The sequence below is a fragment of the Equus asinus genome, chromosome X (assembly GCF_041296235.1).
Source record: "Equus asinus isolate D_3611 breed Donkey chromosome X, EquAss-T2T_v2, whole genome shotgun sequence".
Lineage (NCBI taxonomy): Eukaryota > Metazoa > Chordata > Mammalia > Perissodactyla > Equidae > Equus > Equus asinus.
The window spans coordinates 34,399,797-34,412,913 of record NC_091820.1 but is presented as its reverse complement, the minus strand read 5'-3'; the positions used below and the strand labels follow the sequence as shown (position 1 = coordinate 34,412,913).

Below are 13,117 nucleotides of genomic sequence, written 5' to 3'. Positions count from 1 at the left end.
TGACTCTGTCCTCGTATTTCCTGTAGCTCTACCCCCCACCTGCAGGGATTTCTGAGCCAGGTTTCTTTCGCTCAATGTGAGTGTAGTTCCTAATTTCATCCATGGAGGATGAGGTGGTTATGGGGGTCTGACCAGTCACCCACCAGTGCCTGCTACTTACTAAGACATTGGTAAAGTGACAGCCTTCCTAGGAGCCTCAGTTTAATCATCTGTGAAACGGGAAGATAATTTAAAAATCTTTCCTGACAATGTCATTGTGAGGAGTAAATGAGAGAATATAAATTAATTGCCTAGAGCATAAATGGTTAAGGTTTCCCCTCCTACTTCTTGCCTTTCCCATTGTCTCAGACTGAGGGAACTATGGCCTAGAGAGGCAAACTGATTGGCTTGAGGTCACACAGCAATAAGGCCCAGAATAAAACCCAGGCTTCTGTCCTCCAAATGAAAGATGTTTAAGAAGGAAGGAAAGGGGCCACCGGTGGCGCAGTGGTTAAGTGCACACGTTCTGCTTCCGTGGCCCGGGGTTCGCCAGTTTGGATCCAGGGTGTGGACATGGCACCGTGTGGCAAGCCATGCTGTAGTAGGCGTCCCACATATAACGTAGAGGAAGATGGGCATGGATGTTAGCTCAGGGCCAGCCTTCCTCAGAAAAAAAGAGGAGGATTAACAGATATTAGCTCAGGGCAAATCTTCCTCAGGGGGGAAAAAAAAGAAGAAGGAAGAGACACGAAGGTCCTTCCTATTATCAGGGGTTCTTAATTTGGGTTCACAGAACTCCAATCCAGCAATCCAGTCAGGGGACAGGGTTTGGAGGGGTCCATGAATTTGAATGGGAAAAAAATTACATCTTTGGGGCCAGCCTGGTGGCTGAGTGATTAAGTTTGCCACTCTGCTTCAGCGGCCCAGGGTTTCACCGGGTTGGATTCTGGGTACGGACATGGCACCAGCTGTCAGGCCATGCTGAGGCAGCATCCCACATAGCACAACCAGAAGGACCCACAACTAGAATATACAACTATGTGCTAGGGGGCTTTGGGAAGAAGAAGAAGAAGAAGAAGAAGAAGAAAGAAGATTGGCAATAGACGTTAGCTCAAATAAAAAAAAATTACATCCTTATTTTCACTCTCCTCTAATTGAAATTTAGCATTTTTTTTCAGTAAAGAATGTAACCAACCACAGTAGTAGTAGTACCTGTGACTCTGTCACCAATAGAAATCACAGAGATTTTCATATCACATTATAGATGTTGCAGATCTCTTGAAATATCATGTAATCTCATCTCTATTTTAAAATCATGATAGTCATTAGACCCCCCATTAGATCTTATGATTTAATGGATTAGCCAGGAGCACATATATTACTGTAGCACATATTTGCTTTTTCGATATTTTAATAACTATATTTCAGTATAATAAGTTTCTTTTGTAACTCTAGGTATTTTATTTTATGCATTTAAAAGATATTTTCTGAGAAAAGGTCTATAGCCTTCACCAGATCGCCAAACAGGTCCATCGACAAAAAATGTTAAGAACATTTGTCTTAAACTCTGGGCTCGAACAGGACAAAGACTTGGTCTATCATGTTTCCTTGTTGTATCCCTATCACCCAGTTTAGTATCAGGCACAGAGTAGGTGCTCAATAAATGTTTGCTGAATGAATAATAGGCTTTCTCTCTAACCATCCTCCACACCTCCAACCGAGGGAGCCAGTGCTGGCCTTTTTAGTCACCTAAGAAAGAGGGATATTCCTGAATCTAGTTTTGCCTCTACTAGTCTGCTTTTGTTCACAGAAGTGGGTGGTACTGTAAAGGTCTGGCCCCAGGAGATCCTGGGAACCTCACCCCCAGGAGCAGTGTCCTCTGCTGCAGAGGACTGCGTGAAGGATACAAAGACAAGAAGCTTCAGCATGGGAACAGGCCCTAGGGCATACTGGGTCCACGGCTCCTCATCCTCCTCTTGGTTTCTGTTTAGGATCCCAGCAAATGGGGCCCATCTTCTCTGGTCTTCAGCAAAGAGTATATTTTGGAGTTGGATGTGACCTTAAAGACCTTCCAGAACAGCCCTCCCTTTTGGAGGCCCAGAACAGGAAGGAGCTGAAGCCAGACCACACACTGAGGAAAGAGGGAACAGGGAACAAGATGTCACTCTAGGCAAAGAATATCCTCTCCTCTCATGCCTCAACCCAGGACGTGAGCACCCTGGCCAACTATATGAGAATTCAATAATTGGCTCCTAACAGTGTCCCTGAAGCCAGAGGCTCTCTCTGACAGGATGGGTGAAGAAGAGCCTCAAATGCCACGATGAAGGGTTGGGGATTTGATTAGGGGACAGAAAGGTATCAGGGAAGATCATGCTGAAGGCCAGGCTTCAGAGGTCTGCTTCAAGGCTAGACTCTATCTTGGGATCTTAGGCAGGTTGCTTCCCCTAAGCTGACCCCCCAGCACGATTAGCCAAAGTTTGCAGATGGGAAAACTGAGGCCTTCTAGAGAGGGTGAGGGAGTCAGGTTGTGAGACGGAGCAGAGAGAGGCAAGTGTATCCAGGCCACCTGTCTCTCAGACTGGCTGTGATCTTCTTGCCAAGCTGACCTCTTCCTGGCCCACTCCAGGCCCTTAGCCGCTGCTGCTCCCCACCCCCTCCCCTGCTCCACGTCACCACATGCTCAATGGGACTGGCTCCTCATATTGCACATAGGTTTCTCTTTCCTCTGCACAAGATGCCTTGACTCAGGATCCTCTCAGCCCTGGCCCTGAGGCAAGATGTTCCCCTTTCTGGGCCAGAGTCCCCTCTACTCACTTCTGACAGTGCGGTCCCAGGTCAGAACCAGAGGCATCCAAGCCTCCATGCTTTCCCCAAAACGTTTATCAGAATCATGGAGTATGTCCAAGATCTGGTATCCCAACCATTTCACAGAGGAGGCCCAGACAGGGAAGGGGCCTTGCCAAAGGTCCCACAGGAACCTGGTAGTCATCCCTGACTTCTCTCAATCCCTCTTTTCCTGTATCTAAAGCCTATCGATTCCAGCACCTTAAAAGCTCTCATAGAATAGACACATTTTTCATGCAGGAGAATTCCAATTAATTTATGTAGCTGCCTCCCCCTCAAAGAGATGAAGCATAACTCCCCACTCCCTAAGCATGGGCTACGCTTACTGGCTTCCTTCCAAAAGAATACAGTATGGAAAGGGGGGGTGGAAGGAGTCATTTTACAGTGGAGAAACCTGACATACACTACCTCAGCCAGGTGATCAAGGTTAAGATCAACAGTGAGAAGGCATACTGATAGCATATACCCTTGATATGATGCAATGAGAATGGTACTTTAATTTGTGTCTTCCTTCCCCAAACCCATAACCCCAGTCTAATCATGAGAAAAACATCAGACAAATCCCAACTGAGGGACATTCTACAAAATACCTGACCAGTACTCCTCAAATGTTGATGATTCCAGGTCATCAAAAACAAGGAAAAGCCTGAGAAACTGTCATAGCCAAGAGGAGCATATGAAGACATGATGACTAAATCTAATGTGGTATCCTGGCTGGCATCCTGGAACAGAAAAAGGACATTAGGTAAAAACTAAGGAAATCTGACTAAACTATGGACTTTAGTTAATAATACTGTTTTGATATTGGTTCATTGTGACATGTACCATACTAATGTAAGATGTTAACAATAGAGGAAACTGGCTGTGGGGCATACAGGAACTGTCTGTATTATCTTCGCAATAATTCCGTAAATCTAAACTTCTAAAGTAAAAAAAAATTATTTTAAAAAACTTCCCATATCCGCCCCCATCACGCCACTCTCACCTGAAGTATATAGCTCAACTTCCTCACGGCTCTCCCTTCCTCCAATCCATTCTCCTGGCAGCCAGCAGAGGGCATTCTCTAAAACGCAAATCAAACCGTGTCTGAAGGTTTCCAGCAAAATAAGGGCGTTGGGTAGAAAGTTCGGGAGCTATATTGCAGAAGGCCCACCTGGATGTGTGCATAAGTTATCGTTATGATCCAGAAAGAATCTGGGAGGTATTTCTGGTATCCGTTGAAATAAAGTTACTGTATCCAAAATTTAAAACAACCCGGCCTTTCCAAGGTCTCCCAGATAAAACCTGCCTTTCAGTCACGCCAACTCCCGACCACCCCCTCATCACATAGCTATATATAGCAATTTCCCTTGGCTTTTCCCTTATCTCTATGCAAACTCCTTGGCCTGGGCATTTTTTCTTGCTTTCTCCCCCAGGCCCAGCTCCAGAGACCCTGCAACCGCCCCCCCTCACCCCGCCCCGAGACGAGAGAGCACTCCTGCATTATTGGGTTGTGACGTCCGGCCGATATTTCTTTCTACTACATGCGAACGAGAAAAATTGATTCCTCAGGCTCCCCCCACGCCCAGCTCACACTAGGTCCGCGGAAAGGTTTGACGCACGATAAATAAAAAGATGAATCACTGAATAAATGGATGTTCTAGGGCGCAAGGCGTTTCTGTGAGCGAGAAGGGAAGGCGTGGGAAGCTGTCTACTACCTGGCTGGGTCCACTGCCGGGCCGGGAGAGGGAGGGGCTTCCTGAGCCTCGCCCTGCCATTGGCCAGGAAGGTCCGCATTGGGCTGAACCAACACCTCTGCCGCCCCGCGGAGCTGGCTCCCAGCCAGCCGCACCCCCCCCCCCTCCACCGCCCGCCCCCTTAACTACCACCTTGCAGGCCAGCGCGTATACCAGGCGGCTACATGCGGGCTTGTGGGAAGAAAGACTGGCTGCTGGGGATGGCGCACCGGACGGGAGAAAAAGACTCGAAAGCAGTACTTTGGTTTTGCTCAGAATTTTATTAGGATTACCAGGGTTCACAGGGAACGAGGCGGGGCTTCTGGGGGAGGGGAACAGGAATACTGCAATGGGGAAGCGGCCTTGCATAGACACCGAGGCGGCCTAGCGGGCACAGCGGGGAAAGGCGAGGGATGGAGGGGAAAGAAAAGACTTGGAAGAACAGGGTGGCAGCAGAGCCCCCCAAGGCCACAGCAGCCCTCCCTGCTTCGGGATCAAGGGTGTCCACTCCATACAGCACGAGGGGGGTGGATAGAGAGGCCCTGACCAAGGCATCACAATAAATACGTTTAGCAGCACACAGAAGCCTGCGGGGGAGGAGGGCCAAAAGGGAGGGGGAACCCCCTTTCCCTCCCCCCAAAATAAGAACTCTACAATTACTAACCCATAAAAATAAACTTTAAACCCGTGTAAGAAGTCGTCAGCCCCCAGAAGTGCAATGTGGGGCCGCACGGCCCTAGCTGAGGGGGAGGGCAAATGGGGTAGGGGGAGAAGGATACAGAGGAAGCCCCCGCAAGGGGGAGACTTTTATCCGGTTTTGCCCCTCTCCCCCGGGTTGGCCCAAGCGTTTTGGACCTGAAGCACCTCCTCCATGTAGGAGTCTTCAGAGTGTTCCCCTCCTTCTGAATCTTCGATTCCTTCCTCGTCATCGCTGTCCTCACCTTGTTGCTGGCTGCCTGCACAGGGGAGAAAGGCAAAAATGGAGGAAGGTGGTTAGATGGGTAAGCAGATGTCACTCTTAACAGGGAACAAAGCCCAGAGCCAGGGCTTTTGGGGGCCTGGGACCACTCACCAAGCGCCTCTGCTTGAAACAAGTGTGTGTGTGTCTGTGTGTGTGTGTACTCAAGGAAGCCCAGAGGGGAAACAGGAGGGAAGCAGGAAGGCAGGGTGGGTTTCCTGCCTCTGCCCTATCAAAATTGATACATGTCTGAAAGTAGCTTTTTCTCTTCCTGTATGCATCAATGTGTGTCTCGTCCTGAGTTCCGATCTCAGCTGAATAAACCTATTCATCCCGAGGCAGCTCCCTTGCTCCTTCTCCCCAGTTTGATCCAAACAGGCCCCAGTCTGTCTTCTTCAGCCCAATTCCCCACCCCCACTCCCACCCTAACGTTGGGCAGATAACTCTGTCTCCCCTTCTCTGAAAGAAGATATGCCATCCTGTGGGAGGGGGTGGGGCTGGCAACTCCTTCAGTTTCCCTACCCTACCTGAAAATGTGTCTAGATTGAGTCTACTCACTCATTCAATGTCTCCTTCCTCAGTGCCTTGCTCTTTTCCTCAATGGAAGGGACCATTTGCCAGGTACCCCATGGTCAAAATCTCCAGGATTGGTTGGTCTTTCTGCTCCTTCCACCTCCCCCAGGGGCCTGCGTCTCCTCCGTTTGCCTGCCTAAGCTAGACTCAAACATCTCCCTTGCCTGCCCTCTGCCATCCCGTTCGTTCCTGGCCAAGGTTTGACCCTATTAACGTATCCCCTGCTTATTCCCTCCCCCCACCCCACTGTGGTCTGGCTCTGCCCCTACCAATCCATTGAAACTACTCTTGCCAAGGTCACAGATGATCTATTCAGCCCCAAATCCAAGGGACACATCCTAGTCATCATTTTACTTGACCTTTGAGCAGCACTGGACACTGCTGACAATCCCCTCCTTCTTAGAACATTCCATGACCTGGTTCTCCTCCTAACTCTACCCTCTCAGAGCTTCAGTTTTCTCATCTATAAAACGGGGATAATAGTACCTACCTCATAAGAGTTGCTGTGAGGATTAAATGAATTAAAACAAGTAATTTACTTAGAATAGTGCCTGGCACATAGTAACCACTTCATTAATGTTAATTGGACTTGGATACAATAATGTTAATTTGCCCCAGAATCCAAGGCTAGGACTCTGCTCTGGCTTGTTACCCCCCTTTCTTGACAACTTCTGACTTCTCAGACATAGAACCAACCACCTGCCCCTGGGCCACCTGTGCCTTATGTCCAACAAGCCCTTCTAACTCTGTGTGCCTCCCTACATCCCATCAGTCCCACCAATAAGTAGTTCCCCATCCCAGGAAATGGCACCTCCTTTTGCCAGTCATCCAAGCCAGAAGGAAACCTGGGAGCTCCCTTAAATACTACATTCTCCCTCAAACACCCACGTGCAACCCTTCCTCAGCGTTTCCCAAAACGCTCTTTGGTGAACAGTGAACAATGGTTTCTGTGGTCAAGAAGTTTGGGAAATGCTGGGTTCCACAAAGTTTAAATAGGTTTCTTACAGCAGAGCTTCTTGGAGCCTTAAGGTGCTAATGTACGTGTAATTCCACATGAAGATGGTATTATTGTATGCAGTATTTCCCCAACATATTTGACCACTGAACCTTTCTGTGGGAAGCAGTTTTCAGAACTAGTAAAGGGTCCTCAGAAGACAATTTGGGAAACTCTGTCCACATATTATGCATTTTCACCCTTCCAGGCCCTTGTTCATGTGATCCCTTCCATGAGAATGCCCATAATGCTTTTTAACATGAATGCAACCTCCAACTCAAATGTCACTTCCTTTCTCTAGTTCTCCCCTTCCCCACTCTTAAGGTAGAATTAGCTGCTCCCTCCTCTGCGTTCACACAGCACACTGTTCATTTCACCCTCAGTTCCCCAAACAAGCCTGGGAGTTCCCAGAAGGCCAGGGCTGGGTACAGAGTGTGCTGAATTGCAATGTGTTTGCCACTTTTTTCCCTGTCTCTCCGAGTGAACGTGTCCTTAGTTTTCCACCCAGTCTCCTATCTCTTCTCCCTTCTTCATATTTGTCTTTTGCTTTGTTACAACCTATCTACCCATCACCTACAACTGAAATTTGTATCTTTGGTTTTATTACATTTGTAAGTTAAATGTTCCCTGGCCTTGCTTTGTTTAAAAACTTGCACAGAATGCTTTTTTCTTTTCTCCACATGAGCAGATTGTGCTCAAGCTTTGATACCCTGACCCTGGCCAGCTTTTCTCTGAGAGAAGAGAAAAGAGGGAAGATAAGAGGGACTCTAGCTTACCCTCCTCACTGCCCTCCTCTTCTTCCTCCACCGACGATTCTTCTTCGGAGATGGTCTCTACCTCATCCTCATAGTCATCCTGGTTGTTGCTGTTATCCTGATCTGTGTTAGGGTCTTCAATGTTATTCCTGTAGTCTTCAATGTCTCTGTCGTCATCATCGCTGCCTTCATTGTCACCTTCATTGCCATCATCATCACTGCCTTCGTTGTCACCTTCGTTGCCATCATTATCTTCATAATCACTGCCCTCATTGTCTCCTTCGTTGTCACTGTCACTGCTGTCCTGGTTGTTGCCATTGCTGCCATGATTGCCACCTTTGGGGTTCTCATCATCACCATTGGGGTTCTTGTTGTCACCATCAGCATTCTTATCACTGTCGTCAGTGTTCTCTTCATTGTCATCAGTGTTGTTGTTGTCTTCAGGGTTCTCACTGTTGTCATTGGAATTCTCGTTGTTGTCGTCAGGATTCTCGTTGTTGTCATCGGCACTCTCATTGTTGTCAGTGGTCTCGTCATCAGTGCTCTCATTGTTATCACTGGTTTCGTTGTCATCGGGGCTCTCACTGTTGTTGATAGTCTCATTGTCGGGGCTCTCATTGTGGTCAGGGCTCTCGCTGTCACAGAGGCTCTCGCTGATGTCAGTTATCTCATTGTCAGTGGTCTCAAAGCAGTCAGTGGTCTCCATGAAGTCAGAGATCTTGATGTCATGAATGGTCTCACTGTCAGTGATACCATCACTGTCTGAGGTCTCGCTGATAATGTCTTCCATTGCGTGATAGTCATCAGAGTCTTCCACAATCACCACCTCACATTCGTCCCTGTTTTTACTGTGGAGAAGGCTGGGGTTGAGTATAGGGTTGGTGGGAGGTGGTGTACCCAGGACAGACACTGAAAGGTGGTAAGTAACTGGGGAGGCAGTAGGCTATAAGGGCTCCCAGGGATGAGGTGGGGACAGTCCCATTTCTGCCTGACTGCATAACCTCACACCCCATTTCTGGGCATCACTCCCCACTTGTAAAACATATCGAAGTGGATTATCTCAAAGGTCCCTTTGGCTCTATAAATCCTGCGTGACACTAGCATAGTCTTTGCCCCATCTATAACAAACCACCTCTCAGCCACCAATCCCCCATCACCTTTCTTCCTTTTCTTGCTTCTTTCTGTTTGCCCTGTAGCCTCCTTCTCCCATCATGTAGTAGCGCAGAGGGTTAACCCACAGGTCATTCTTGATAATCTATTGAAAAAGAGGGGAAAAGGGAGAACAGAGCTATGAGTACAAGTCCCAGAGCTTACTCCCAATTCCACAGGCACCCTAGCAGAGGCAAGCCTAGCAAGGCCTTCTCTGACTGGGAGGGGCCCCACCTCAGCAATCCTGTCGGCCTCTGGGAGGCTGTGCTTTGAAAACCAGCTAAAGAAGCTGTGGCTGGTGTCCTGGTTCCTGTGCCTGTGGGCCTGGGGTTCCTGGCCCCGGTGCCAGCGGATTGGGGTGGAGTGAGACACCAGCCGGCCTGTGGGGAAAGGAGGCTATGGAGAGGGCACTGGGCAAGGATACACGAGGGACCCATGGATTTGCCCTGAGACTGACTCTTACCCGAGCGGTTGTGTTGGAACTCCTTGACAATCACCATGTTTGTGAAGTAGGGGTTTGTCTGGAAGTACAGCTTCATTTTGTAGCCCATGGAGATATGTCTGAGATCCTGTACCTGCTCAGGGTGGGGATAATGGTGGAATCCCCACAACGCCCTGGACCCTCCCACCCCGGCCCCTCACCTCCAAAGATTGAATTCCTTGCCCAGTCCTAGTGAAAAATATCTCTTTGGCCTGACCTGCAGATTGGTCAAGTAGCGGAAAATGTCTTCATCACGTTGGTTGATCAAGATTGAAATTTTGGGGTGGTTGAAGAACTGATGGAGGGAGCAGTTTAGGTCAAGGAGTGACTGTTCAATGAGAGAAGGAGGGAGGGGAGGCCAGGCAGGGCAGAGCAAAAGAGAGGCTGGAGCAGAATTTTTTCTGTGTTCATGTGATGTGTGTGGAGCAAGTGGGTCATGAGACATAACCAGTACTTTTATTCCCTTGACACTGTGTATGTGGTAGGAGCCTGTGTTTATGCAATGTTAAACCTGTGTTAGATGGCCTTGGCATGGTTCATATGTGCTGTCTGTCTGGGTGCTGAGAGTCTATGTCCATGTGACGTTGTGTCGTCGGGTGCTGAGGGTTTGTGTTCACGAGACATTGTGTGTCTGGGGGCCAAAGGCCTGTGTACAAGTGATGCTGTCTCTGTTTGCTGAGGGCCTGTAGTCACATGATGTCGTATATTTGGGTGTTATGGGTCTGTGTCCACATGATGTTGTGTGTCTGGGTCTGAGTGTTTGTGTCCAAGTGATGCTGTGTCTGGGTGCGGCGGGCCAATAGTCACATGATGCTGTATGTCTGCACACTGAGTACCTGTGGCCACATAATACTGTATTTGGGTGCTGAAGTCTTGTGTCCACATGAACTGTGTGCCGGGGTGCTGAGGGCCTGTGATCATGTGATACTTTGAGAGTGCCAAGGGTCTGTATCCATGTAATTCTGCTAGGATGTTAAATTCATGTGTTCCTAACATGTTGTATGTACGTATGTGTGTCCCCCAGAGATGAGCTTATCAACAGTGATTCTTCTCACTCTCCCCTTTCCTTCATTTAACTCCTCGATCTCCATTCCTAGGTACTCCTTCTGATCCTTCAGAGGCTCCAGCCCCTTTCTAGCCCTCTTCTCTCCAGCCAGGACTGGAGTCTCCCTAGTATCTAAGCAGAGACCTAGCCTTGCAGAACCATGTGTGACTTTCTGAGCAATTTCTCTGCTGTGCGCCCTTCCCTTCCCTCTTTACTGTCTCTGAGTCAGTTTATCTTCTGTGTGCCCCTCCCCTCCTTTCACCACCTCTGGTCCAATTTTTCTGCTGTATGCTCCTCTACTACCCTCCCCCTTTCACCGTCTGTGATCTATTTTTTTATGTTATGCTCCTCCTCTCTCTGCTTACCCATCTGTGGTCCAGGTTTTATGCTGTGTGCCCCCCTCCCCCCTTCACCATCTCTAGTCCAGCTTCTGTGCTGTTTTGCCCCCCTCCTCCCATCCCCCCTCCATCAAACTTAGCCTTTTTCCAACAGGGGCCCGCCCCCACACCCTTTCAACCTATCTGTCCCTCCCCCACTTCCCTCCATTTCTGTCATGGGCTGCTGGCCCATGAGTATAGATGACAAGGATACTGCTTTGACCCAGAAGCCTGGGATATGCTGGATGATGAGGTCTCTGCGCTCCAGGAAGGGTCTTCGCATCTGGATGAATTTGCGCTTCAGACGGAGGAAGGCCTTGCCCGCCTTGATGTTCACCGCCTCCAGATCCAGTTGAATGTTTTCCAGTGCCTGTAGGATGTAGTCTATCTTCTCGGCATTATTCTCTTTGCTTTCCTTCTTCACCTTCCTCTGCTTCCTCCTCTTCCTCCTCCTCTTCCTCACACTTTCCTTTTCATCCTCATCGTCGTCTTCCACTATGATGACCGCCTCTTCCTTCCCATTGGGACCGGCTAACCTCTGGTACCCCCGCCCCTCTGCGCTACAGGTTTCTAGGGCCTTCTCTCCAGCAAAGCTGCTGGGCTCCATAACCTGAAAGTCAATTCCCAGGCTTCCCCCAAAAGCCTCCGAAGGAGAGAGTGCTTCCAGGCTCTCCGTGGGAGGGGGCGCCTCCCCATACCCTGACTCGATCCCAGGCTCCCAGCCCGGACCCCCAGTACCCAGGGTGAAGTACGCGCGGATCCCTCCCTCCTCCAGAATGACATAGGGCGGCGGCGGGGGCAGAGTGGGGCCCAGTCCCACCCCCCTCATGTCAACCAGCACCTGTGCGGCCTCGGTTTCTTCCCGGAGCCTTGGACGCTGCTGAGGGGGAGGCAGGGGCAGTCGCAGGAGCGGCGGCGGCTGCAGGTTGTGTTGAGGGGACTCGGAGCTACTCAGGCGGCGGGCCTTGGAAGGAGGCCCCTCATCCGGGTGGTCCATGGTGACCGGGCTCACGCAGCTTAGGGGATCGCGCTCGCCCCTTCGCTCTCAGCCGGGCCGCCGCTGCCAGCCACACCTGCAGCGCAGCCGCCGCGCCTCAGGCGCCCAGCTCTCCGCACAGCCTCGCTCTGGCGCTCCCTCCTCCAGCGCCTGCCCTACTCCCTCCGCGCCAAGCGCCCGGCCCTCCCTCTCCCTCGCGGACCGGGCCCCTTCCGCCTCGCCATTGGCTGCCGGCCGCCGCGGCGCCGCTCGCGCTCCCTCGACCTCTGCCCGCTCTCACGCAATCCGCTTGCCAACACCGCACCTCATCACTTTCCGATTGGCTCCCCTCGTGCCCGCCAGTCATCGGGCTGACTCGCCCAGTGACGCGAGGGAAACTGCAGGGCGATTGGCTGCGAGGGAAGCTAAGGGGAAGAAGCCGCTCTCCCTCACCCTTCCAACGTTTTATCCAATGGGGAAAGTACCAGTGGTTCTGAAGACCAAAAAACAAACGCAAGCTCTGAGCAGGATGTGCTCAAATAAAATTGGGAGAGCCTCGCTGCCGCTCTCCCCTTCTTCTCCCCTCCCCTCGGCAACTACGTGCTGCTTAAATCTGCCCCTTCTCCTATCCCCGGGTTTTGCCCTGCTGCGACCTCTGATATGGTCCCTCGGGACTCAGGTTGCCCTAAACGAGCCTGGAATTTAGAAACCTAGAGCCTTTGGTTTGGGGCCAGCTTTTGACGTGGCGTTTTCCGTCTCTGCAAAATGGCTCTAGAAATAATCACACACAAAAAACTAACTTTCCGTCCGTTATTTCAATGATTGTGATTTCAGTTCATCTGCTAGATTTTTCTAGGACTTCATATCTCCTCATCTCCTCAATACTTCATCCCATCCTTTCCTCCCCCTTTCCCCAGTGTATCCTGTTTTGAATTGTATTTTAGATTTTTTTGGCCAGATGGATGGTCTCTTGTGAGGCATGGTAGTGGGGTTCTGGCTTTGGTCTGGGATTCACATTAAGAGCTTCTCACTTTGTAACCCTAACCAAATCAGTGCCTCTCTGAGCTTCAGTTTCCTCTCCTCTAAATTAGGCGTCCCTAAAGAGACATGCAGGAAACTACCCATTGCGGCCTTGTTGTGGTAGCCGAGAATTGGAAGCAATCTAGAGACCTATCACCAGGGAAATGGACAAGAAAAATGCGATATATGTATAAGATGGACCACTAGAATGAATTAGATCTACATACAGCAACATGGCTGGGTCTCTCAAA

At 50.0% G+C, this 13,117-nt stretch overlaps 1 protein-coding gene across 1 annotated transcript; it reads right to left on the bottom strand.

The window, feature by feature from the left end:
* Window positions 1-4,801: 4,801 nt before the first annotated feature.
* TSPYL2 (TSPY like 2) lies at window positions 4,802-12,135 on the bottom strand. The gene is made up of 7 exons (XM_014835827.3): window positions 11,085-12,135; window positions 9,666-9,743; window positions 9,431-9,542; window positions 9,202-9,347; window positions 8,976-9,073; window positions 7,840-8,666; window positions 4,802-5,494 (listed from the first exon to the last, which is right to left on the bottom strand). Exons 1-7 carry the CDS (start codon window positions 11,865-11,867, stop codon window positions 5,346-5,348), a joined length of 2,193 nt encoding a protein of 730 aa, XP_014691313.1. The 5' UTR covers window positions 11,868-12,135; the 3' UTR covers window positions 4,802-5,345.
* Window positions 12,136-13,117: the final 982 nt, after the last annotated feature.

Excerpts from the sequence above, each read along its gene's own strand:
- TSPYL2 (XM_014835827.3), bottom strand. The coding sequence starts at position 11,867 with ATGGACCACCCGGATGAGGGGCCTCCTTCCAAGGCCCGCCGCCTGAGT. Across the intron at positions 9,348-9,430 it reads GTTCCAACACAACCGCTCGG|GCCGGCTGGTGTCTCACTCC; the intron begins GTAAGAGTCAGT and ends CTTTCCCCACAG. Across the intron at positions 8,667-8,975 it reads AAGCAAGAAAAGGAAGAAAG|TAAAAACAGGGACGAATGTG; the intron begins GTGATGGGGGAT and ends CCTTCTCCACAG.